The sequence below is a fragment of the Microtus pennsylvanicus genome, chromosome 2, assembly GCF_037038515.1.
Source record: "Microtus pennsylvanicus isolate mMicPen1 chromosome 2, mMicPen1.hap1, whole genome shotgun sequence".
Lineage (NCBI taxonomy): Eukaryota > Metazoa > Chordata > Mammalia > Rodentia > Cricetidae > Microtus > Microtus pennsylvanicus.
In genome coordinates this window covers 107,140,012-107,167,853 of record NC_134580.1, presented here as the reverse complement: position 1 = coordinate 107,167,853, position 27,842 = coordinate 107,140,012, and the positions used below count along the sequence as shown (strand labels likewise).

Here is a 27,842-nt window from a genome sequence, read left to right as displayed (position 1 = left end):
GAGCTAACCAGTGATAGCCAAGGCTAGCCAACACCCACAGTAAAACCCAAGGACACAAAAACACTTGAAATATCTTTACTTTAATGCTCCAGGCATTGAAAAACATTCATATAGTTGCCTTATGTCAAAAATCATTTCCTCTGAGGTGCAGGTTCTGTGTCCAGGATTGGAGGCACATACATCAACCACTGAATCCTCAAGACAGCACCCGCATGCCACATGCAACCTACTTTGGCACCTGTCATTTTCTGTTCATGGATCCCCTCTCTGCAGCACCCATGAACACAACCACAACTGCTCATAAAACACTTTATAGCATCATTGACACCGTGGATCCGTGGATCCCAGCCGTTTCCAGTGCTCCCCAATGTCCCGTGCATGCGAGTGTCATTCCAAAGAGCTGTAGATGCTCACCATCAGCTGGTGTGCATGCCAGCTCCCGCTCCTCTCTCACAACAGAGGCACTTAGATATTCTTGGCAAAATGGACTTTATAATTACCGTTGAAGTCAAGTGTGAGGGGAGGGGCTTTTCTCCCATAATTAATGAATAACTGATATATAGCATTAGATTTATTGGTTCGTGTCTGTTTACGTTTGCTATTGAGGACTTAATAAACTGCTTGTATAAACGAAAGCCTGTTTGGTTTTCCAGATGCCTGGATGAGAAGCAAACTGAGAAACTGCTTGGCCAATACCTTACACTACAAATATTTATGTCAATATTTGATTGTTCTAACAGAATTGTTTGCTTCAGAGAGTATTTTCTTTTTGAGCCTTCATCCTTAAGTAATTCTTCCAAGGTAATAATGTGTTTCTCCTGCTTCCCAAAGAATGGTTCAAGGCACCTCAAGACATAGTGTTCCCCGAGGTTCTCATTCAGTCAGCCACAGGTGGGAAGGGTCATCGACTTTTGAACTCCATGGGAATCTATAGTATGTAGTCGTCACTGAGAACCTTGGACCAAAGGCCCTTGAGGTTGTCCCTGGGCCAGGGGACATCTCCTCCATGAGATAAGAAGCTAAGGCACAGCGAGGTTATTTGGCTCGTGTGACATTGTGCAGTCAGATGACAGAGCCAGGAGTGGAATCAATATCTCCAAATAAATAACCCCCTCCCCCAGCAATGGGCACTTACACCAACTAACCATGAAGACTTACCAGGGAGCCAGACATGACTGTCTGTGCCAACGACACCATGGAATGGCACGAAATAGTTCAGAGCCAACCTTCCTACTCGGTGGGAAGTGAATGCATAAATAGTTGAAGCTATGTGAGGGATGGACTCAACCCTTCCCATTTCCCCTTATACAGATGTTACGGATTTGTTCAGGTTTCTGACAAAACCTGTCAGGGCTCATAAGGACTCAATGACATCTGCTTTGCCAACTCTGTCCCCATAACAGGCAAACACTTTAAATGACCCTGTGATTTGGGTCTAAGAACATACACAGACCACCTTGCTTTCTCCATCGCTGGCCCACCTGCACTAGCCAAGGGCCCAGCACCCTCTACTCTCCCAGTGAGAATGCATCTTCCCCATACATGGCTAACCTCTCTGCCTTCTCAGAAGTTCCTCAGCGCTAACCCATCAGCTGTGCTGGGCCTCAATAACTGTCTTAATAGCAAATGTTTTACTTCGCTCTGGGTGCCAACTTTAACCATATTCTAGGCAACCATGGCACCTCTTGACCCTCTAATCCCAGATTCTCATGAGCTGGGACTTTCTCTACTTCCGCATAAGGCGTTGTGCCATGCAAGGATACATGTAATTAATAATCTCATCGTCCCTTTCCTCACCATAAATCCCACCTCTCACTCTATCTGAGGAAGAGATGCTTCTCCAGCTCTTTTGCACAAGTCTAGCCTGACTGCAGAGCACACCAAGGAGATGCACAGGAAGCAGCACACACCAGAAGAAACACACGCCGCTCCGGGAAGAAGGGAGCTTCTGCTGCCTGCTGTGGTTTCCAGGACAGTGAGAGAGGAGCCTATCGACTCAGCTCATACTGAACAGACGTGACATCTTCCCTTGATTCGGAGTGGGCTCCCGAGGAGCCTGTAAGATAGGCATGGATGTGTGATATGGAAACCCATCTCGTGGTACACTTCTGTTGACACGGGAAACTATGAACAGCTCCAAAAAACTTCTTTCTCACGCAGGCAGGACACACCCTCATTCAGAGGGCATCTCCCCTGTTACCTACATGCTTAAACAGGCAGGGCTCTTTCTGGAATGGACCTGGGCCTCCAGGCCCTTGGAGCCGAGGAGGACAGATATGGGGAGAGCTACAAGGTGAGGAGGATGGGGAATGGAATTCTACCTTCCCTGACTCCCAGAGAGGATTGTTACAACGGTTCAAAGGTGGGGAGGGGGTGAAAGAAAGAGAAATTGCAAAGCTGCATTCAGAATGCCGATAAATCAAAGATAACTGAGGCTCATGATACTTCAGAGACTCCCACCCACCCACACCGTGAAGTAAAGTAAGATATCATGATTTGTTTTTTTCTTTCTCTCTTTCTCTCTCATGCTTATTGATGCTTGCAGATTCATCAGGCCTGGTGCTTTTGTTTCTAAAACATGCAGTGAGCAAAATACACTGTTTGGTGCCCACAGGACCCCTGACAGGTGCTCACTCACAGGCCACCAGGAAGGTGACAAGCAAGAGGCCGTCACTGATGGGCCCAGCGCACAGCATGGACTATGCTGCATGCTCGTCCAGAGTTTGGTGGGACATAGTGTCGCAGAGGGGATGTGCAGGGAACATGTGGCAACCTCATGCTTTAAGGTCCAGTCTGTGTCCAATGAGGCTGCACTGGACACAGTGCTAAGGCACTAAAGCTGCAGCAGGTGGGGCGGACACCACTCAGAAGTCTCTGGGCTGCATCCTGGGGAGGAGAGAGCTCTGCTCTCTGTACCACCCAAGGCCAGAGACTGTTCAAAGGCTGAGATCACACCATAACCAAATCCCTGGTTCCGGCCCTTTGGAAAAGTGTTTGGTTCTCCCTCTCGGTGACTCCTTCAGCTTCCTAGGGTCTCCGCAGCGCCACCTGCTCTCCCGCAGCTGCCTTCCCTTCACGCGCTCTTCTGCACATCCGTTCCCCAGCATGCCTTGATAAGGAGCAGTCCGGTCATCTCACGGTCCTCCGGAGCAGGATTCCACACATTTCCCAAGCGGCTCTGTACCTCCCGGTCCTTCACAGCTTGATGAACGCAGCCGGCTGTGGCACCTGCTCCGTGTCCGGGGGTGGGAAGACGCTGGATATGGCTATGTCCACGATTCCCTGGCACAGTTCTGCATAGAGCTTCCTGAAATAAGTTGTTAAAGATATCACTGAGGGTGCTCGTCAAAGTGCAAGAGAAAAGTCAAAGCTGGCTATGGTGTGTGTGTTGAGGGCAGGTGGATTTCAATGAGGCTCTGCCCTAGAAATACCATCATATGACACCTTGGTAAAACTTGACTCTGTAAGTAAAGTACCAGCAAGAGGCTCTGCACACTGACGAAACACGTAAGGTGGTATTTATGTATTTTAAAAAGGCCTTGATGGGAATAGAACCAACAACTCCTGCTGACTAGCGGAGAAGGCAGTTTCAGGAGCGTCACAAGCCCTACCTTGTCTGTCCGTGATGGAGTATGTGGAGGGGTGGACATCGTCCAGGAAAATCCCCACCTCTTATGTGAGAAGGGACACAAGCGAAGACTGTGAGACTGACAGTTAAGATGGGACCCAGGAAATAGAGTAGTGAGACAAAGAGTGGACGACTGCTTAGAAAAGTGGGGGAGGGAGTGGGTCTGAGGAGGGGAGGCCATGTGAGTGTGCATGCTGGTGTGAGAGGGGGGAGGCCGTGTGAGCGTGCATGCTGGTGTGAGAGAAGGGGAGGGAGGCTGAGTGTGCACACTGGTGTGAGAGAAGTAGCGTGACGGGAACATAGCCTATACCAACAAGACAGAGGAACTCAGGTAACCAGGATAGGCAGAAGTGGAAAGTGGAGCAGTGCAGGGCCAGTGTGGAGCAGCGCGGGCAGTGTGGGCAGTGTGGGCAGTGTGAAGCAGTGTGGGGCAGCGTGGAGCAGTATGGGCAGTGTGGAGCAGTGCAGGGCCAGTGCGGGGCAGCATGGGGCAACGCGGGCAGTGTGGGGCAGCATGGGGCAGCGCGGGCAGTGTGGGGCAGTGTGGGGCAGTGTGGGGCAGCGTGGGCAGTGTGGGGCAGCGCGGGGCAGTGTGGGCAGTGCGGGGCAGTGTGGGGCAGTGTGGGCAGTGTGGGGCAGTGTGGGGCAGCGCGGGCAGTGTGGGGCAGCGTGGGGCAGTGCGGGGCAGCGCAGGCAGTGTGGGGCAGCGCGGGGCAGTGCGGGGCAGTGTGGGGCAGTGTGGGCAGTGTGCTGTAGACTCTCCGAGGCCCAAGGTAGAAGAAGGCTCAGTGGGTTTAGCCTCCTCCAAGCCAAGAAAGCCCACCATTTTGTTTCCTGTGCTGTGGTTCCAATCAGCACCCCAGAGCTTTCCCTCAAGTGCTGCTGACCATTAACAACCACAAATGCAAAGCAGAAGACACTGGGGGCGGGGGAGGCTCTGCCTGATTTCCCTGAGGGACTCCATGGGCAGCATGAGTCTCCAGAGCCAGCTGCTTGAGATTGAGGCTTAGAGCAGGCAGAAGCCCCCTGCCCCTTCCCATAGCTTGCTCAGGGAGTGTTGAGAATCCAGGCCAAATCCAAGGACAGGAGTCCAGGGCAGTCTATCCAGGCCCAGGGTCTTAGCCATTCTAATTCCCAGAAGATGCTGTGTCCCACCAGCTAGGAGGAGGTCCTCTTACGTCGTTCCCATCTCTGCTGAACAACGACATGTCCACCAGCAGCCTCCCCCATCACAGAACTTCCTCTCCCGCCCTAGCCCCTAGGCAGCTAGGTCTGCATTTCACTGTGTTTTAAGACCTGTGGGAAGCCATGCCTCCATTTCTTTCTTAGGGAACCCTAACTGCTGACTGAACCTCATCTGTCCTGCTCCTTCCTCTCTCCAGCCCAACTCCCCAGGCCCTCTGTTTACACAATCAAGGCCTGTTTTTAACAGTTTAGTAGCCAAATGATTTAAGCTCCCATTTCTGAAGGGACAGAGACATGGAAGCCCGTCTTCCAATAAGGGTGTTAGTTCGCCAAGAACCACAAGCCATAAAAACGCGCCGTGCACAAAAATGACTATCGTGAGCGTGTCCCATGGGGAGAGCGGGAGCAAAAGAATGAAACACAGACCAGTCAAGGTGGCCAGGCCAACCTGCATCTTAAACACTGGTGACAGAGGAAGGCTTAGTGTGGCACAGGTGTGTCATGGCCACCAGGCCATCACTGAAGCTCAACCCTAGGGGATCCACACATAAAACCATGTCACTAGAAAAATTTGGCTTGGCATGTAAGGTTTGGCATAATACAAAGAAATCTCTGGAGTTAAGCATTACACTTATAGCTAACAGAAAGACAATCTGAAGGCATCCCTACTTAGATAAAACCCAAGCAATTATAAATCAGGAGAGGCCAGACTGGTAAGGCACACAGAGGGAAAAGGCACTTGCAACGTACGGGTGACAACCTGAGCTTGGTCCCCAGGACCCACGTAAAGGCGGAAGAGAGGACTGGCTCTACAAGGCTGCTCTCTAACCTTCACACACATGCTGTTGTCCCCGTACACACACACACACACACACATACACACACACACACACACACACACTAAAGAGGGAAAAAATGAGTGAGAAACACTGTTAACCAGGAAGCATAGTTTGCTCTTTCAGAGAATACAGACCGAGAACTGGGTGGCAGGCACAGGGCCAGGCTCAAAGATTCACAAGTGACCAAGGAAAGCAAGGCTGGGACATCAGAGTGTGAACAATTCCATAAAGAAAACAAAAACTAGTTTTTGATTGATGGCAACTGAGGTGATGGAAGAAATGGTAAGGCTTTGCATAGAGAAAGTTGGAGCTGTGATGAGAGAGGCAGGGACGCCACAGAAAGCAAAGACCGCAGGCAGGTAAGAGCTGTCCTGGGGAAGGGAACCCGTGACAGAGCTGCAGAGGCAGGCAAGGAAGAAGCCGCACGGGCGGAAGGGAAGTGTGGCTTCTATTTTCTCACTCAGGCTGTCCTGGGAAGGAAGGATTTTATGGGGGCAGTGCAGAAATAGACATGCTGGTAAGGAGGCTCTTTGCGAACGTCCCCCAGCGATGGAATGGGACTGGCAAAGAACCCGAGGAACGGCAGGCTGGAGGCAGTCGACAGGACCCGTGAACTGAGGGCATGGGAGCAGGAGGCATGCTCTCGAGAAATGGGCATCCCCTCCATTCCCTCCAGTCATGGAAGAGTCTGGAGAGGAGGACAGGGGGTGGTGCTTCCTAGGAGACCCACAGACATCCTCACAGGATCTGGGGACGGCAGGTGGAGACGCTGTCTAGAGTTCAGGAGCGGCATTAACTCAACGGCTTTATTATGAACATTGAGGCGGAGCAGAGAGCCAAAGGCCATCCGGAGCCAGAACCTGAGGTCCTTGGTGAGGAAGAGAGAGTCCAGCTTGCTTGCAGCCCCCTACTCAGCCTCATCTGATGTACAGGGACCAGAAGCAATGGAGAAGAAAGATTCAGCGAGAGGGAGACAGCCGCCTCCAAAGCTGCCACAAGGAAATGAGGACATAAAGGGGCTGTTAGGTCCTAACGGTGGATTTGTCATTTCAAGGAATGCTTCCTGGACAAAGATAAGGTAGCACCTGAAAATGCTGTAATTCAAAGATTGGTCCATGGAGAAGTCAGGCTGGGGGGCGTACTCACTGGAGCGGGGTGCGGCTTCGTGGAGAAGCAGCTGGAAAATTGATACAGGCAGTGGTAATGGAGCCTCCCCAGGAGAGAGGGGGGGTATGGAAAATGAAGAAGGTAGGAAAACATCAGGCGGGGAGGATGGGTCGGAGCACTCTGGAGGACCGGGTCTTTGGTAGAAGGGGCAGGAAGAAACAGAAACACTGGCCGCACAGCTGTCAGTGCTGAAGGGAGAACTGAAGAAAAGCACCTGCTAACTCCACTCTCGGCATCTCTCATGGGCACTCCTCCGATCTCAGTTCCGGCCATTGCCCTGAGAGGACCGTGTGTTAAGTCATATCCCCTGTGACGTTCTTCTCCACTAGAAAGCTCGTCTCAGTTTGCAACCATATTCACCTGGTCCTTTCCCTTCCCCACACCCTCTGTGGGACCTGGAAGCTCAGGCAGAGCCTAAGGGGAACCTGTTGGCTGCAGGGTCTGGAAAACACAAGCACATCATCTACTCTAGCCTCCAAGTGAGTGGCGAAGGCCTGGCCTCTGAACTAACGCGTGTCCACACTGTCCCCTGTGGGTGGGGCTTTCTCTCCTAAACCATAGGAAAATCACCTCAGCTTCAGAGGTGGACATGAGATCCATGGAAGGTTCCCGACATAATAAGAGTGCATCTTCAGAACATCAGACAATCAAGGGGGAGTTATACCCTCATGGCTGCCTGTACAAGAAGTCCAGTTCACCAGGCAGGAGGAAGAGGACGTCTTCCTGCTTCCAGGGGCAGCGTCTCCCCAGCTAAGCATCTAAGCACAGACAATCCAACACAAAGCAAGGTCTCCACGTCCCTTTGGACAGTCTCTGTACTGTGCACGGAGCCCTATTGCCTTGCATCCTCGCTCAGGCTATACTGTGTCACCTCCTGCCTGGGAAGCCCTTGAATTTCACTGTCTCTTACTCATGGGGTCCAGCTTATTCGACCTGCCACATGAACATGGCGGTGACAGGATTTCTCTTACAATTTGGGATGTGGGGGATTATTTTTGTTATTACTTGGAGGCAGGATCTCACTCTATAGCCCAGGCCATCCTGGAACTCACTGATTATAACCCAGGATGGACTTGAACCCACAGTGATCCTCCCGCCTCAGCCTCTCTGGTGCTGAGACTACAGGTCTCACTCATCATACCCAGCTTAGTCTTGTTTGATACCCTGGTGGCATAGTCAGCCAGGGAAATGGCTCAGCTAAGCCCTTCTGCTAGGTCTCTAAAGGACTGCCCTCACTGTGACAGCTTCCCTGACAGCAGTCACGGGGTCCATACGTGAACCTGTCAGACTACCCAAGGTGCACATCTGACTTCCAGTTGTTCAACACAGTGGGTTCGGGCTTACTGAGCACACGCAGGGGCACCGTTGACCTCGATGAGCCAGACCTTCAGCTCCTCGTCCACCATGAAGTCGAAGCCAAAGAGCTGGAAGCTCTGGTAAGGGAGGTGCCTGGTGCTGATGGCGGGCTCCACACTCAGGAGGCAGCTCCTGTGAAGTAAAAGGGGGAGAGCTCGCTGAGAATGCAGTGGCAGGGGCAGACGGAAGACAGAGACTATGCCTGGAAGATCTTACACCAAGCGTGCGTAAAAATCGGTTTCGCCTTACTTATCGTTTTCAATGGATAAATTCTCCTGACTATTTATTAAAGAACTTGTTAGGGACGCATGCATCGCTCCTGTTCTTCCAGGTCAAAGCTGCCAGCTCGGGCCCCACTACGGACAGCTCGGCACCAAGCCACCGTGCACCTCCATCAGCAGTGGTGACGTCACTAGCTGTTGCCATGGCTGTTTCTGTATCACCGGCGGCCAGTGAGCCCCAGACATCCGCCTGTTTGTGCGCCCGCGCCCCGTGCTGGAGTCTCAAGTCTGGGGACGGAACTCGGGCTCCTCAGGCTCGCCCAGCAATGGCTTCACCAACTGAGCCGTCTCCCCAGACCACACCCTGGATTTCACCACAGGGAAAGTGCACTGGCATTTGTTGGGAAATGCCAGCTAAAACAGGAATTGCAGAAGGAAAGCTGGGCAGCATTGTTCTCTCTTATGAGCTCCAGGTCTACTGCCAACTACTGTTAATGGAATATCTAAGATTACAAGTATTCAAACTAAATATTGAAATATAGCACAGAATTCTTATTAGCACTGACTACCACTTTTTAAATTAGATTTTTTTTTGTTTTTGTTTTTTGTTTTTCGAGACAGGGTTTCTCTACAGCTTTGGAGCCTGTCCTGAACTAGCTCTTGCAGACCAGGTTGGCCTTAAACTCACAGAGATCCCCCTACCTCTGCCTTCCAAGTGCTGGGATTAAAGGCTTGCGCCACCATCACCCGGTTTTAAATTAGATTTCAATAGCAGAAAGAATAACTTCTTTCTGCTAAATTTTGTAAATTGAATCTTACAAATATACTGAGTAAACAGAGGAAGTTTGTCCTTGTGATTGTACACTTTACTCAGGTGACTCTTCTTAATTAAAATATATTTGAAATACTAAAAATAAGAAAAAGTCAGAAGTTTAACGAAACGGGGCAACAACAGAAAGGGATAAAAGCAAGCAGTGCAATCCGATCTGACACACTAAACCAAACCGCTGGGAGGTTAGGAGGCATAATCTCAGCAAAGGGCTTCTTCATCGTTAGACGCTGCAGGCAGTGCACCTTTTTTTTAGCTGGAGTGGGAGTCAACAGGAGGCTGGCTGGGGAAAGAGAAAAGCTAGGAGCCCTCAGCAACACTCAGGAATGGCACCCCTGCACCGCAGGGAATGACCAGCAGGGGGCGAGGAAGTAAACAGTGCCTGAAGTCCTTCTGCATATTTAATTTTCTCAAAGTAGGGATTCTAACCATCTCCAACCTATGACTACCAGAGAACCTAACAAGTAATAATTCTAGACAAAGCATAGGTCTACATCATAAAAAATAAGAAGAAATACAAAACAACAAGTGAACAAAAATAAAACATAAGGAATAAAACCCAGATGTCTGTCAACTGCTTAAACTCTGGAACAGTCACACAATGGAATAGCGACTGCTGTGTAGATCAATACAGCGACATGATGCCGGCAAGAGCTGAGCTCAAAGCAGGGGCCACAGTGCAATCCCAGTGACACCATTTAAGACAAGCAGACAGAATACTGCAGTGGTGAAGATGGAAAGGGAAGGCTACCTTGGCCAAGGACTCTCTGGGGATGCCGAATTTCTTTCTTTCCTTTCATTTGTTTATTTTGGAGGCAGGGTCTCATTAAATAGCCCAGATTAGCCTGGAGTCCCCAGTTCTGTTGCTTCAGTCTGCCAGGTGCCGGAATCAAGGTGTGCCTACTATAAATACCTTATATCACGATCTGTACAATCATGGTTAGTGAGTACGTGCGTAACTTAAAAAACTCATTGATCCATACTTGGAAGTATTATGCTTCATTTTTTTAAAAGCAGTAGGTTTTGTAACCTATAATAAAGAATATTACACTAAAAAACTACTTCTAGATAGGAAATCAATCAAGAGGCAAAAAGACAATAGGAATAAATCAGGAGCAGTAAATACAGATACAACATATACTACTAAATACAAGATACACAGACAGGATCCCTACAGCTGGCTATCCAGCTAGAGCAGATGAAATCAGTGAGCTCTGGGTTCAACATTTAAGGTACAGGCTGGCCTCTGCCCACACAAGCACGCATGTGAATCCACACATGTGCGCAGGCACCTGCACCTGCACATGCAGACACATACCATACATATCTACACCTGCAAAAAATAAAAACAGATAAATAAAAGGGAAACCAGATGTACAATGTCCCCATGATCATAATGAAATTATGGGAAATCCACAAACACCTGGGTAATAAACAAAACTGTTTATATCACACAAGGCAGGTTGCAAGAAATAGTAAAAATAGGAAGATTTTGCTACGATAAAAATATAAACACAACCTCATATAATCTCTGGAATGCAGAAGAAATTTAGAGACATTGAGTGGTTTATTGTTACAAATGTCTGTATTTGTCATTTTAACAGAAACATCTCAAATCAATTATCTAGCCTTCCACCCTGAAAAACTAGTAAATGAAAAACAAATTAAATTTCTCAAAGAGCAGACAGGAGAAGATAACAAAAATCATAAGAAACAAAATAAAAAGGCAGCAAATAAGGCCCAAAGTTGATTTTAAAAAAAGATTTAATTCATCCAAGTAAACTAGAGAGAAGAAAAAATTTACCGATATCTAGAACAAATGAAGTATCATCACCACAGACAGATTCTACGGATGTTAAAACGAAAATAAGGGAAAATTGTAAATGGGTTAGGTCCATCATTAGACAGCGTGAGTGGAAAAATCCCTTCCCACAAGAAGAAACAGATAAATCAAAAAGGGCCAATGAACTCACCTTATGATATGTTTGATCTGCAGCAAAATGCTGCTTTCTAAGGTCGTGTTCAGAGCGCTGCTTAGGTACTGGTTGAACTCCTCAAAGAACATTTCATTCCCTTCTTCGTATTTGCCGTAGTTCTTGGAGAACTCTTTCTGGATGCAATGATTGGTCAGATGGCAGGTCTTATCTTGGAAATTGTCGACATGATAAGGTTCTGAAGCCGTGCGCAGCACGCCCTCTCTATAGAGGTAGATGTTGTACTGATGGTCAACCAGGACCCAGCTTCTGCAAGCCAGCAAACACATGGTTTTATTTAGATCCGAAGTTTTTATACATAATCTCACACCTTGATTGTTTGTCTGTTCGTTTTGGCTGTTGTGAGGCTTTGGCTGGCCTGGAAATCTCCTTTTAAGAGATCTACCTGCCTTTGCTTCCTGTGCTGGGATTAAATGTGTGTGCAACCACCTGGCGTACACCTGGAATTTTTGCAGGGATGAGATAGTGAAGAAAAGGAGGTTCTAAAGTCGTATAAGGCAAATCGTGAATTAGACAAAACAATAAGGGGATTAGCACCATGATGAGGCAAAATCAAGTTTTCACCATAAATAATGAGAGACTTGCGTTCCTTTCAGAAACAGACAATTTTGAAGGCTATGGATGTGTTTGAGGTTAATATACATAAACATATGTGTATGTGTACGACATGTTTGCCTTTCTGCATCTTGACTGGTACTATAATCTTAGTAACGTTTTCTCGGGGGAAGAACTCAAAGGGAAGTAGCAACAACGTTGAGAGGACCAGCTCTGCTCGGCGTGGCAACATGCTGGATACAGCCAAACGCTGGTCACCTCATCCTCTCACCAGATCCTAACACATTCTGAAAAGGCAACTGAAACCAAGGCTGTGGGCAGCAAACATTACCGAATGTCAAACTTGCGGTGACCGGGCTCAAGGAGCAGAGGGCGCTCGAGGTATTTCTGGATCACGTGCACTTGACCTTGGTTGTCTATGAAATCCAGAAGCTCCGTGGCCTCTGAGGAGATGAGGATGCCTTCACCTGGGAAGACAGAGAAAGTGACAGCATGAAGACCAGCCCTGCCTGCTCCAAGAGGGACAGTTACTGCCCTATAGAAAGCCAAGAAGGCAAGGGCACCAAAGTATAAAGGTTAGGGCACAGACATAAAGCAGCGGGCCCCACGGCACAGTCAAGAAGACTGAAGGCATAGCCACCAGGTCCTTTACCCACACGAGTTATCCCCAGCTCTACCTCTCTCTTATGGACAGTTATTGTCAATCTGATGAACTCTAGAATTACCCGGCAGCTGTGCCCCTGGGCACCCTGTGCAGGGGGATTATCTTGAGTCCATTATCTGAAGTGAGCAGATCCATCTTACTTGTGAGTGGGACCGTTCCCCGGGCAGGGGATTCTGGGCTGTAGATGGAGATGGGAACTGAGCAGCACACACACACTGCTCTCGTCTTCAGACTGCAGAGGCAATGTGACCAGCTGCTTCACGCTCCCGCTGTCCTTACTTCCTGGGCACAGTGGACTGGTACCTTGGATTGTGAGCTAAAATGAGCTCTCTCTCCCTCCCTCCCCCTCCCTTCAGGTGCACTGTCAGGTGCATTTTTATCACAGCAACAGGAAAAGAATGGAAGACAAATGCTTTTGCATTTATCAAAAAATCAGGTGGACATATATGTTTGGATCTACTTTTGAGTTCTTAGTCCTGCTTCGTGGATTCATGCTTCTATCCGTCTGCCACACTGCAGTGTCCTGGGCACTACAGTGATACGGTCGGTACACCTTAATATTACCTGAGTGAGTGAGTCTACTTTATCTTTTTCGAGATCATTATGGTGGCACATACCTTTAATCTCAACACACAGGAGGCAGAGACAGGCAGATCTCTAAGAATTCAAGGCCAGCCTGACTACAGAGCAAATTCCAGGACAGGCTCCACAAAGAAAGCAAAGCTACAGAGAAACCCTGTCTCACAAAACCAAAAAAAAAAAAAAAAAAAATCACTGAACCTACTAACTATATGGACCATAATCTAGAACACCATGGATACCTAATCTTCCAAGTCCCCTGTTTACCACCAGAACCAAAAGATAGTAGAGGTACAAGAGAGAAGCAGGAACAGGTGAGGCCTGCTTGTGACAAGAATTCACTGCACCCATCTTCAGGAGATTCCCAGGGATGCCTTCCCGTCCTATGATTGGTGAAAAGAAATTGGGATCCAGTAGACCAGGGTCAGAAATTAGTAATATAGGTCACGGGGTCTTACAAACCATGAGAAAATAAATTCAAGGGCTGGAGAAATGGCTCAGTGGTTAAGAGTATTGCCTGCTCTTCCAAAGGTCCTGAGTTCAATTCCCAGCAACCACATGGTGGTTCACAACCATCTGTAATGAGGTCTGATGCCCTCTTCTGGCCTGCAGACATACACACAGACAGAATATTGTATGCATAATAAATAAATAAATAAAATATTTAAAAAAAAAAGAAAATAAATTCAAGATACAACGGTTTTAAAAAGAGTGCATGCCAGTAGTTATGATGGAGACTGTGTACTTATTACACTGGAGGCTTCTTTGTTTTAAGCCTGAACTTGATATTACGAGCCTTGTCCCTTTCTAAGCATCCATGCTACACATGTATCAAGTGCCTGTGTAGAGGGTATAGAAGCAAACAAGACATAAAGCCTGCGTTTACATGGGTTTAGAATGTAGCAAGGAAATGGCCCAATGTGTGACACACTCCTGGGAAGACACGAACACACACAGGTGAAAGACACAGAAAACAGCGGGTATAGACGCCACTGTAGACCAGAAGAGCCTTCTCTGACGAGGCAGTGTCTGAGCTGATGGAGACACATTCCAGGTATCCAGGCAAATTTATCTGTGTATTTGAGAGATCCAGAGATCTTTGTGTCCACAGCACATTGTGCATGGCCAAGAATAGGAGATGACATCAGAGACATCAGGAAGAGTCCAAGGGGGCGGGCTCCCACCAGGACTCTGGAGCCATCCTAAATGCATTAGGAAGTAACATGATCAGATTTGCGTCTTGAAATCAGCCCTGCCTGGCAAGATGAGAGCCGGCTGAAGGTCACACTGCAGCTGCTGGCCCGAGAGTGGTCACACTGTAGCTTTGACCTAAGACTGGGAGTGGCAGAAACCTAAGAACCTAATGCTGAACGTATTTTGAAGGGAGCCCTGGCAAGGTATTAAAGCACTTGGTAGAGATCGTAAAGAAAAGGAGGAGCTGAGATTTGGAGCTTCAGAGACTGTGGGCACAGTGGGGTCACACATTAAACAGGCAATGGGAAGGAGCGGGCTGCAGTGGGCAAGCCGGGAAGGATCGGAAAAGTTCTGTGTCAGGCGATTTGAGCTTGAAATGCCTTTTAGAGACAGCGAAGGTACCACTGAGTCCAGAGCTTAAAGCCAAGACTCAGGCGACAAACGTTTGGGAGGCTCCAGAAATCTCTAAAGGGCTGTGGCCGGAGTTCATACATAAAGCATACATAAAGCCCCGGCCAGGTTCCATCCCTAGAGCCCAATAAAACCAAGCGTGGGAGTGGCATGCCTGTAATCCCAGCACTCAGATAGACAAGAACAGCAAGATCAAGAGTTTCAGGTCATTCTCGGCCACTTAGGAGAGTTTGAGGCCGGTCTAAGGTTACATGAGACCCTCTTTCAAAAAAAAATTGTTTTCTAGAAATAAAAACTGGACATGGTCTCTGACTGTGATGACTGAGTGAGGCCACTCACCTAATACATCAGTCAGGGCCTGTGAAACGGCCCAGTGGGTAAAGGCGTTTGCTGTGAACCCTAACAATCTAAATTCAGTCCCTGGGACCCATAAGGCGGAAGGAGAGAACCAGCTCCTGAAGGATATGCTGACCTCCACATGCACAGCTTGGCATACGTGCCACTCTCAAAACAAAGGAATAAATACATCCTTAAAACCCAGCCTGCCACTGCAGGATGCTCAAGAGCATCCCACAAGTGACAGGGTGGCAATGGTAACTTACCCTTGGCACCAGCTGATGACTTTGCAATCCAAACATTGCCTTCTCCATCCTCTTTCTTTCTGTTATAAGAAGCCAGGAAGAATTCTCTCTCATCCGTCCTGGTGTTACTGACCGGAAGCTGGATGCCATTCTGCGCGGGAGCGACCGGTGTCTTGAGGTTAGTTGGATAAATCACATAGGACTCAGGGAACCATGTGCAGGACTCACACAGCTCGGGACTGGTCTTGACTAGCCTGGCAGATGACAGAGGGTCAGTCTCTGTTCCCAGGGAGATGTCACCTTGCTCAGAAAGGCTGTTGTTTCCCCCCTAAGCTTCTCCAGAAGCCAACACCCAGTCTGGTTTCCTCTCTATTTGCTCTTAGGCTGGAAGGTCAGGCCTCCAACGCATCACACTGTCTGGCATGGCTCCAAAGCCACATCCTGGTTAATTCAAAGGCTCATGGCAGGCTGGGAGTATAGGACATTCGGTTTAATCCTCAGCATCAAATACACCAGACTCGGTGGTGCATGCCTATAATCCTAGTATTTGAGGGGTATAAGAAGGGAGGTCGGAAGTTCAAGGTCTAGAGACCAGCATGAACTACGAGAGACCCTCACTAAAGACAAACAAAAACAAAACAACAACAAATCCCCACAAGGCTCAGAATTGAACTCGTTTTAAATGTATCTCTATAAAAACTCAATGCAACCCTAAACTGAAAGGTGTTTCAACTAATATGTTATACTAGCTAGATCCAAATAAAAATGGGAGCAGCCCTTTAATGCTGGCTCTGGGAGGCAGAGGCAGATGGATCTCTAGAATACAAGGCCAACCTTGTCTACACTGAGAGAGAGAGAGAGAGAGACAGAGAGAGAGAGAAAAGAAAAGAAAAATATTTGGATAACTAGCAAAAATACTATCTTGGTGCAGCTGAAAAATCTAGGGGAGAAAAACTATTAAATCTAATTAATTACTCAGTCTAAATTGTCACTGTGTTTAAGTTCTTTATTTTTTTTTTATTTTTATTTTTTTGGTTTTTTTTTCGAGACAGGGTTTCTCTGTGGCTTTGGAGCCTGTCCTGGAACTAGCTCTTGTAGACCAGGCTGGTCTCGAACTCACAGAGATCCACCTGCTTCTGCCTCCCGAGTGCTGGGATTAAAGGCGTGCGCCACCATCGCCCGGCTAAGTTCTTTATTTCTTGCTTTTATCTCAGGCTGTTATCCTGGCAGAATAAAGAAGGACTCCTACCGATGGGACACAGGACAGGAGAGGACCCAGGGAAATGCCTTCTGCTCTCAGAATGAGATAACACCACAGAAAACAGAGTCAGGCCCTGGGCAGGGCGCATAAACGTGAGGGCTTCCTACTGCACCAGCTCTCCAGCCACTCCAGAGCTGGGGCTTCGAGAACCTGTTCCAAACAAAGAACTGAGTCAACGAGATGTGAAGTTCCCACATTACACGTGTGCAAGGCCCATCCAGGATGCAAACTCCAAACTCCCAGGTCCTAACATTAACCCTATCCCCAGGTCTGAATCGTCGAGGTCTAACCAGGACAAGGACAGGCCTCCTGGGGCTGTATGCTCTCTTCTACCTAGAACAGAACTGCTTATGTGAGTTCTATATCAAGATTCCTCTATAAAGTCCAGTCTGAGCAAATAACAAAAACAACATTTTAGATTAAGATTTAAAAAATGGCTGGGTAAAGAGCTTGCGGCGCAGGCGTGTGAGGCCTGGTGCATGGAAGACTGCACGCTGTGATGTGCGCTGGGATCCCAGAGCCGGATAGCCAGTCTCAAAACACTTTTGGTTTTTCGAGACAGGGTTTCTTTGTGCACCCCTGGCTCTCCTGGAACTCATTCCGTAGGTCAGGCTGGTCTTGAATACATAGAAATCCACCTGCCTCTGCCTCACAAGTACTGGGATTGAAGGCCTGCGCCTCCATGCCTGGATAGTACTTAAGTTTGACACCTGAAGCCTGAGGTTACTCTCTGGCCTCCATACACATGGTTATTAGCACATTCCCAAATACACACACACACACACACACACAGAGAGAGAGAGAGAGAGAGAGAGAGAGAGAGAGAGAGAGAGAGAGAGAGAGAGAGAGAGAGATTGATTTTAAATAAAGCCATTTTAACAACAAATAGGATTTGAAAATTTCTTCAATCCAAAAAAAACTAAGAAATATAAAACAAGCTTCTAGCTCCCTGGATGAACTTTACCCCTGCACCACTGTCCTGTACGGTCATCAGGGTCACGTATAACCGTGAGCATTTGAATGGTAGCCAGTAAGACTCAGGAAGTAAACTATGAACTACATCTAATTTTAATCAGAAAACGAATGCTCTGTGCTAATGTTCTTCCAGTAAGTACACCTGTATTGATTGAGCAGGCTAGCATTTCCTGTAGTACTGCACTGCAACACTCGGGTCACACACCGGTATTCTTCACACGTGGGTGGCGTTCCCAGGAGCTCACACAGAAGCATCACTGTTCCATCCAGGAACAAGAGATTAATTCAGCTCAAGCAAGGCTTTGTCCCTGTGCACGGAGGAAATGGTTTACTATACAGTGAGGAAGGCTGTGCACCACGAGGGGCATCTAAGGTGGAATGTGGTCATTTTTCTAGTTTAAAAAATAAATATTGGGGCTGGAGAGATGGCTCAGAGGTTAAGAGCACTGACTGCTCTTCCAGAGGTCCGGAGTTCAATTCCCAGCAACCATATGGTGGCTCACAGCCATCTGTAATAAGATCTGGTGCCCTCTTCTGGCCAGCAAGCATACAGACAGAACATTGCATACATAAGAAATAAATAAATAGATAAATAAATAAATATTGGGGGGCTGGAGAGATGGCTCAGTGGTGAAGAGTATTTGCCATTCTCGCAGAGGACCTGGGTTTGGCTCTCAGCACCCACATGTTGGTTCACAACCACTTGGAACTCCAGTTCCAGGGGATCTGACACTCTTTGACCTCTTTAGCACCATGTGCATGTGGCACACACACATGCAGATCAAACACTCATTCACATAAAATAATAAGTAAATACCGACAATTGTAAAATTTAAAAAGGTGTATGATTAAGAAATAAGAGGGACACAAAGCTGAGGAAATAAATGCCCAGGAGAGTAAAGAGAAACTGGAAGTGCAAGAGAAACACCTGGAAAAGGACATGCCGCAGATTCGCCAGCAGTGCCAACTGCTCTCTTCACGGCCCAGGAAAATGAAAAAGCAGTCTGTTTGGTAAAGGCAACGTTTTCAGCAAAGAATATTTGATGAACAATTTTTCCTCCACTGTCAAAAAAGAATCAATACTTTCGGTGGTTGAGATCATAAGTACCTAACCTAAGCATTATTATTATTTTTTTTTTTTTTTGGTTTTTCAAGACAGGGTTTCTCTGTAGCTTTGGAGCCTGTCCTGGAACTAGCTCTGTAGACCAGGCTGGTCTCGAACTCACAGAGATCCACCTGCCTCTGCCTCCCAAGTGTTGGTATTAAAGACATGCGCCACCACCGCCTGGCTAAGCATTATTTTTTTAAAATTATTGTACTATATTTAAGTGTGTGGTGTGTGTGTGTGTGTACATGGGAGTGCATGTGCCAGGGGAGAGCATAGGCTCCCCTGAACCTGAAGGGTAGGCATGGTTGTGAGCTGCCCTCTGGGTGCTGGCAACCAAACTTGCATCCCCTGAAAGGGCAGTGTGTGCTCTTAATCCCTGAACTATCTCACCAATCCTTGAAGAAAAACATTAAACATGTCTTCCCCAGGAAAGCCTTCTATAACTGAGCGACATATTTCCTGGCCTGCCAACAACAGGATCTTAACAGGATCTAAATTTATACCTACAGCTGGCCATAACATAGCTCCCATTCTTACACAGAACGAAAACCTCTGCACATGGACAGATGATGAAATAAATTATTTTAAGGAAAAAAGTTTGAAAAGATATTGGGCTGGCCAGTTTTAAGTCAACTTGACACAAGCCAGAATCACCTGAGAGGAGGGCGCCTCAGCTGAGAAAATGCACCCGTGGTAAGATCTGGCTGTAGAGCATCTTCTTAGGGATTGATGGGGGCGGGCCCAGTCCATTGTGGGTGGGGCCACCCTTGGGCTGGTAGTTCTGAGTTCTGTAAAAATAAGCAGGCTGAGCACTTCATGAGGAGCAAGTCATAAGCAGCACCCCTCCATGGTCTCTGCATCAGCTCCAGCCTTCAGGTCCCTGTCCTGTCTGAGTTCCTGTCCTGACTTCTTCCATGATAGACTACAATGCAGGCACATACACCGAATAAACCCTTTCCCCTCCAAGCTGCCTTATGTCATGGTGCTTCATCACAGCAATAAGAACCCTAACTAACACAGATTTTTCTCGTTTTATAGTTAATCCCCAAGTAGCCATTGGCTACAAACTCTAATATCAAAAATTAATCGAAAATTTAAAAAATATTAAAGTTTTTCTTAGCCTTATATAAATTATGATATAAGCAGATGTTGCCCAATTAATGCTTTGTGTAAGCTTATATGAAAAAAATTATCAAAGGCTAGTCTAAATAATGTTTGTTGAACTCATGATATAGGCATCTTTTTTTTAAGATTTATTTATTAATCATGTATACAGCATTTTCCCTACATATATGCTGCAGACCAGAAGAGGGCACCAGATCTCATTACAGATGGTTGTGAGCCACCATGTGGTTGCTGGGAATTGAACTCAGGACCTCTGGAAGAGCAGTCAGTGCTCTTAACCTCTGAGCCATCTCTCCAGCCCATAGGCATCTTTTAATATTTTGCATCTGTCAAAGAATTTCATCTATATGTAAAAAATGAGTTTCTGTCATAAGAGACACAACTTCAGAGACTGGGTTAAAGTGTGGCTTTACTGTTGGTGACAGAGGTCTCCTTTTCACCTCCTGCCACCATACGGTGCTACTGGAAACATTTGCTTCCCTGCACCTGCTGAGATAAACTGGACACATTGTTTCCCCAGCCCACTCTGGATAAAGTATCATGGCTACATCTGCCCTACTGGCTCAGTAGACACTTGCAAACATCTTGTCACATGAATCACCAGTTCAGGAAAAAAAAAAATAAAGAGAAGACAGCAATCTTAATGAGTATTCTCTGTCAACACTCTTTGGTGAGGAACAGAAAGCATTTTCCTGTATTAACTCCAATTCATTCCTATGTTCTTGAAGTAGAAATACTTGCCAAGTCATTATTTTCACCCAGTAAGCCATTATTTCATTCAGTATTCATTGATTTTTAAATGGCAGTATTATATAAAAATCTCACATATATTCATACTATACATACATGAGCTAAATGTATAGATCAAGAAAGAAAAGACTTTGTAATCTACCCATACACATATGATAATTTGTGTTCCAATTTCATATCACGTTAATAATCATCATTTTATATATTTTATTATGCAAAAAAGGCAAAAGATTTTACTAGCAATGGTATTGCGAATGTTGGCTGAAAAACTAAAAAATTTGAAAATATGTCAAACATAACTTAAAGGTACTTTTCAATGTGTTAAATACCCCTTTAAGTTCAAAATTTGTTTTGTTTTGGTTTTGGTTTTTGGAGACAGAGTTTCTCTGTACTTTTGGAGCATGTCCTGGAACTAGTTCTTGTAGACCAGGCTGGCCTCGAACTCACAGAGATTCTCCTGCCTCTGCCTGTCAAGTACTGGGGTTAAAGGCATGTGCCACCACTGCCTGACTCCCAATATTAAGAAAATGGTTTGACAAAAATTGGAATTTAGTTAATGGAGACATGTTTTTTTTTCAAATGATATGCTTTTGTTGTTGTTTTTTCAAGATAGAGATTCACCGTCTTGAAGCACTAGCTGTCCTGGAACTTGCTCTGTGGACCAAGCTGGCCTCAAACTCACAGAGATCCGCCTGCCTCTGCCTCCTGAGTGCTGGGATTAAAGGCGTGCGCCACCACCGCCCAGCTGCACCACTGATATGTTTTTGCTTAGAATCCAAGCCAACGTTTTTTAAAAAATTAATCCATTTTGACAACATATATACGACTATTAATGGAAAGATTTGCTTGATGGTCCAGCTATTAAGAATCTTGAACATATACTGGAACAACTTGGGTACGGAAATCTACTTTTTTGTTTGTTGTTTGTTTGTTTGTTTGGTGTGTGTGTGTGTGTGAGAGAGAGAGAGAGAGAGAGAGAGAGAGAGAGAGAGAGAGAGAAACTTTCATGTAACCCAGGCTGGCCTCCTTGGGACTCTGTTAAGCCTATGAGGTGGACACACTACCTACAGAGCTGCATTCCCAGTTCTAAATCTACTTTTCAACCATAGTTTTCTGAAATCTAAATTCAGATAAAGGGTTTCCAGTGAAAATGCAACCTCTGAACTAAGACAAGATACAAGCATAAAATACATGCCAGACTTTGAAGATTTAGAATGAGAAAAGTATAATTCATTTCTTTTATATTAATAACACATCAAAAAGACAATATAGATTAGGGTGTGGGTTTTTGTGAGGGCTACTTTTTATAATGTTGGGGATCAAATCCAAAGCTTTGCACATTAAAAGCGAGTGTTCTACCAACAAGCTGCACCCTAACCCCCACTGTCTTGGTTGTGGTTACTGTTGCTGGGATGAAACACCACGAACAAAAACACCTTGGGGGTAAAAGGGTTTGTTTCGCTCACAGTTCCATGAAACAGATTATCCAAAGCAATGACTGCAGGAATTCAAACAGGGCAGGATCCTGGAGGCAGGAGCTGATGCAGAGGCCATGCAGGGGTGCTATTTGCTGGCTTGCACCTCGTGGCTTGCTCAGCTGGCTTTTTTATACAACCCAGGACCACCAGCCCAAGGATGGCCCCACCCACAATGGGCTGGGCCCTCCCCCAACAATCACTAATTAAGAAAATGCCCTACAGCTAGATTTTATGGAGACATTTCCTCACTTGTGGCACCCTCCTCTCAGATGACTTCATCTTGTGTCGTGCTGACATAAAACTATTCAGCACCCCCATAATTTGGATTTATTTGCTTAAATAAAACAGATTGATTTGATGGCACCTGTTCTTTATCCCTGCTGTTTTAGGTCTAAAGCTACACATGGGACTAGCTAGCATCCTCTTTCCGTTGGGCGGTGCTGGTTTGTAAGAGGATCTTGGTTTGGAAGCCCTAACTTCCAGTTCAGAGCCACGGCTGAGCTCTGCGTGAGGTCCTCTGCATTTCTTCCCTTCCTTCAGCAGCCAGTTCGGGAAGCAACTGTGCAAGTGTAGGTTTATCCACAGCTGCAAGGGAATGATGCTCAGAAGGGGAAAAGCCTGCCACCCTGCCAGAAGATAAAAAAGGCCTTCAAGGGCTCTAGGCTGTGGTCATGGGTTCTTCGAGAATTTCTGGCACTCCCTGAAGCAGTGGGAAGAAGGTACAGGCTGTCCAAAATTCAGCACAGAACCACGTCAAGGTTCTGGGAAGCCCTCTCAGGCATGCCTGGCCAGACTGATCTATTTGTACAGACCGGAACCCTCCTGGCTTAGTATGAACTGCTGTGGCCTTGGAAGCCACAGCTGATACCCCCACTTCACAGGTCCAGTCTATGCCACAAAATGAGAGCGCTCACCATCTAACTGTCCAGCATCCCTCCACACCATGCAGTCACTACAGGCAAACACACTGCAGAAGGAAGCCAGCGGCTCCTGGAATTGCTACAGCCCCTGGCAGAACCCTTAGAGAACAAGGAAGCTGCTGCTGATGGTGACAACAGTCACCATTTACAAGATGTCATTGGAGATGGGAGGGGTATTCTCATCACCTTGTAAACCCTGGGATTCAGGGTGGCGCTGTCCAAGGTAGTAGACCTGGTCATGACTCCAGTCCTGTATTCTCTGACTCATTACAGGTACTGAATACGCAAATATGCAAAACACTATTATTTTTATAGCATCCTCTGCTTCCTACTTATAAAAGCAAAATTCTACTTTTGTCTTTATGACTCTGTGCGGGCATGTTCACATTCTGAAGAGTGTGGGTGCCCACAGCAGCCAGATGAGCTAGTCAGAGGCAGTTGTGAGCTGCATATCGTGAGTGCTGGGATCCTAACACAGCTCCTCTGGAGGGGCAATATGTGTGTTCTTAACTCCTGAGCCATCTCTCCAGACCTGGTCATTTACATCCTAGACATAAAAAGAACACACTGGCCAGGTAGTGGCAGCACACACCTTTAATTCCAGCACTGGGGAGGCAGGAGCAAGGGGATCTCTGTGAATTCAAGGTCAGCCTGGTCTATAAAATGAGTTCATACAGGCAGAGCCATAACATAGAGAAACCATGTCTAAAACAAACAAACAAACACATCATACAAAGACTTTAGGAAGCCTCACTCTCTTTTAGGAGTTACTGCTAACTCATGAAAACCCATCCCAGAGAAGAGAGACAGAAAAGACACCAGAAACACCACATCCAAAGAAAAACAGAGATGTAACCATACACACTCGATCTCTTAGGTACAAAAGAAACATTAGCAAGGAAAAAGAGCATTTTGTGTTGGATCCCATCTCCTAGTGTCTGTATGTGAAGGCTTGTTGACTATTCATACACATTTACAAACTGCAGAGAAAGAGTCCAGGAGACCTACTATAGCCCTGATCTTAGGGACCAGACTGAGAGCTTCTGCGTGAACATGACAGCATTGACGACCATGACAACCAGAGTTGCAGTTAGGTACAACCATTGCACTTACAGAGAAGGAAGTTAAAGCACAGCGTAAAGCAGGCCCTTGTGCTGCATCCACTTACCCAGTCGCCTAGTTTAACCCTCACAATTGCTTTGGGAGAGAGGTATTCAGGCTTGAGAGACGAGGAGATTTGCCCACTAATTAGATTCCTCAAAGAGCTGAGATTAATCCCAAGCAGCTAACCACTCTACACTGCTGACTTCTTCCACCTTATATATAATACCACGCTTGTGCTATCTAGTTATACCCCAGTAGCTCAGAGAGGATGGTTGTTGCACTCATGTGAGTATCTTCTGAGCACCACCCCCAGCTGCTTGAGAGTCTTCTGAGGAGGCTTGCACACCCTTCTCCAGGGACCACAAATGCTTGGCAACTTAGCCTCTGCCCCAGCCCCTTCCCCACAAGAAGAGAGCATGGGAAAGCTTCTAGGTGAGCAAACGCCAAGAAAAAGTGGAACTGCTCATGACTGACACATCGACAGATGCGTCACCTTGCTTCAAGTGCGACAACTCTGAGGTGACATCCGCCTCAGAGCACTGGGGTAGGACTTCAGCTAAAACTACCTCTCAACTCACTCTGCTCCCTCGTGTGCAGATGGGTCTGCCTTGAGTCTCTTACAAGAAATCACTGACATTAGAACCCCCCTTCCGGAGAGCCGGACTCTGCTTCTAGGGAGCCTCACCTAGGAGACAGGCAGGCTTTAGCAAGTCATACACAGCAACGCCTTAAACTGTAATCAAAGCCACCTAGAAGAGCCCACAGCCCTGATTTCTGTTGACTTTGAAAACAGTACACCCCCCCCCCACACACACACACTTAAAATAATCCATTATCTTGGCCTAAGTGCTTCAGGATGACAGCTGACATCATTTTATAGAAACACCAAAAATGGAGGTCTTGGGGAACACTTACTTCACTAAGGAAGCTTTTCGGCACAGTTTGTCCGCCCCCCTGTAGTAATTCACCAGCTGTGCCAGCCCGGGCTCGTGACCTACGAGGAAAGAAGAGGCTCAGAATGGAAAGGGAGCAGGTGCAGATGACAGTGTCAGGAGCAGTGTGCAGAACAGGTGTGTCAGGCCCAGCTTTCCTTCTGTGTCCCAAGGTCCCTCTTACCCTCACTATCCTACCGTCAATACCGCAACAGCAACACTGACATGCAGGTCTGCTGGGATGTGGCTGCCTTCCTTCTTATTAGGAGAGCGCTGGGTACTTTTTTTTTCATTTCTCCTTGGTCCTAACATAGCTCTCTCTTAGCTGAACACACCTAGGCCTGTAACCCGCTGAGCAAGGCTACTTGCATACAGCCACACATCCATCCCAACCTCACTTTCCCCAAACATCAAAGAAGGCAGCAGATGGCACATTTACCTCCAGGAGCTTCTAGAAGCCACTAAGAAGTGAAGGACGGTAGCAGAAAGACCCCGAGGCAATGTCGGAGCCCTGAGAACTTCTTTGCACTATTCACAAGGAAACATTTCAATAGCTCTTACTACAAAAGCCTTTCTAAAACCACAACAGGAAGCTTGGAGTACAGTGCATCATCACCACATATGAGGCCACGGGTTCAATCCCCAGCATCATAAAAGATAAAGTGAAATAAATGAAGATAAAAATTAGAAATAAAATGATATGGCCAGGCGGTGGTTGTGCACACCTTTAATTAATCCCAGCACTCAGGAGGCAGAGGTAGGAGGATCTCTGTGCATTCCAGTCCAGCCTGGTCTACAGAGTGAGTTCCAGGACAGGCTCCAAAGCTACACAGAGAAACCATTTCAAAAACAAACAAAAAGAGATAAAATGAAACAACCAAAATACATTTTATTTAAAAAATTAACTCCTATCAAAATGCTTTGCATTTCCGGTAACAAAAGGTAAGATTTAAAAAAGAGACTCTGAGTTGGTGTCAGGGGCAACAATAATTAATCCAGCCATGGCACATAACCAAGTCAGACCTTTCAGACAGTATCTGGTTTTCACAGTCGACCTGGGAAGACAGGTCCGATACACTGTTGACCGGGTACCTCCTCATCCCATTGGCCCTGGCTTCCAGTGCTGAACATGACTCTGCTTTCTCCTTTCTTTTCATGCAGCTCATTTTAGACACAAAGTAAATACTCCCAACAGTGAGGATGTAGAACCATTTTAGTTAAGAGGATGCACCCTTCTTTTCCCTAAAAATAAAATGTTGCTGGCCATCTGGTAAGTATGTGCTGCCTTCTCAGGACCGGGATCACAAAGGGTTTCATTTGTCACCGTAGCAAGGCCACCTACTCTTGCCCCAGTCTGAGTAGAGTCTTTGGGTGTGTTCTCAATACCAAGACTATACCTAGGCTCGTACCATCAGGCATTGCCAAGTGCCAAGCGGAAGGGAAGTCAGGAAGGGAAGTGACAAAGCCAAGAGGGACCTCCTGGTAGTTGTTCCTGTACTCCTTCTGGGGAAGTTAGTTTGGGGGGATTTTCTTTGCTGAGCCCTTCCAGGGGTATTTGATTAACAAGCCCGTGTCTATGCTGAGATTTCTGAGGCTTCCAACCAGTCACTCCCTGGAGTCACCTTGCTACAGTGTAAACTTGTATAACAATGAAAAGTTGTCCCTGAACTATTTCAGTAAGGGTAAGCCTTAATGTACTTCATCCTTCAAGCCACCACGTCTTGATGGGGCTGTAACGAGCCTTAAACAAGCTTGCCTGCTTCCAGTCTAGTCTCACCTATCTCTGACCACACCTATTTCTGGAAACGCTCCCCTCTCTAGGGTACCCTCCAAGGTAGAGTCGCCTCTTCTCTGCTATCAATTCTCCCCTTCTGTCCTTGGAATACAACCGACTCCATCCCCAAGTGAGTTTTTGCAAAAAGAACCAGCAACCCAGAGAGGCAGGTCCTCCCCCAGATGACTGTGCAGTGAAGGACCCGTGAGAGCAGGCTCAAGTCTGTGGGATGCTAGTTGAACCCATCTGGACAACTTCTAGATTACGTCATTTAATCGGGAGTCGCTGTCCCTTCTTGCAGGAAAGTATGTGAATGAAGTGGTACCAAGCCAGCTTCATGTGGATGAGGAGACCAAAGGCCACCCAAACTCCTGTAAAAACCATCATTAGTCGCACAGTTGCAAATGCACACTTTTAGTGCAGCTAAAAAGGTCTGAAATGGAACACCTCCGCACTCCCACCCTCCCACACTCCCCCACCCCGCTTTAGGTTACTCAGTGAGTCTTTCCCAAATTTCCTGGGCCTCCCGGTAGCACAAGCCGCTGGGGGTTCGACAACGACAACTCCCCCTCCACACCCACACCGCACAAGGCGGAATGCTCGGTGGCGCAAAGCTGCAAGATGACTGCAGCGGGCGCAGGGAGGCTGGGGAACGAGGCCGACACTCCGACACTTCGGGTGCAGGGCTAGGTCACTGTCAGCAGCCAGGGCACCCGCACCGAGGCTCCGTTCCGAATCCAGCTATGGGTTTAGTTCTTGCTGGATCCATTTTAGATCTGCCAGAGCGAGCAAGCGCCTAGAGAAGATTAATGACCTTAAAAACAAAAGCGCTGGCTTCCCGGGGCCGTGCGCGCAGCGGCCACGAGGGAAAGGCTCACCCAATCTCCCGAAGGGCAGCCGGTTCCTCTCGCCCAGCATCAAGTTGAACCTGGGGTTGTCCCGCCGCAGCCTCTTCCAGTGGCCGGTGGCCAGCAGCAGCCGGGAGACCTCAGCGTAGACGCTGCTATTCTCATCGCGCACCACGAAGGTGTACATGGCTATGGGCCGCGCGCCTCGCAGCCGCCGCACGAGTACAAGGCACGGCGGCCCAGCGTGGTCGCTGCCCCAACCCCAGCCGTCTCCCTAGCTCCGGAGCCGCGCCTCCGGGTCCCCTCAGCGCCGGCCCTGGGCTCCCGCGCCACCGCCCGCCCGAGTGGCGAGCGCCACCCGGAC

The 27,842-nt window shown here is 47.4% G+C and overlaps 1 protein-coding gene across 1 annotated transcript; it reads right to left on the bottom strand.

Annotated features, from left to right (window-relative positions):
- Window positions 1-72: 72 nt before the first annotated feature.
- Window positions 73-27,842, bottom strand: Ttl (tubulin tyrosine ligase). Its single transcript, XM_075962119.1, has 7 exons — window positions 27,509-27,842; window positions 24,840-24,918; window positions 15,225-15,457; window positions 12,106-12,241; window positions 11,199-11,468; window positions 8,164-8,307; window positions 73-3,307 (listed from the first exon to the last, which is right to left on the bottom strand). Exons 1-7 carry the CDS (start codon window positions 27,663-27,665, stop codon window positions 3,196-3,198), a joined length of 1,131 nt encoding a protein of 376 aa, XP_075818234.1. The 5' UTR covers window positions 27,666-27,842; the 3' UTR covers window positions 73-3,195.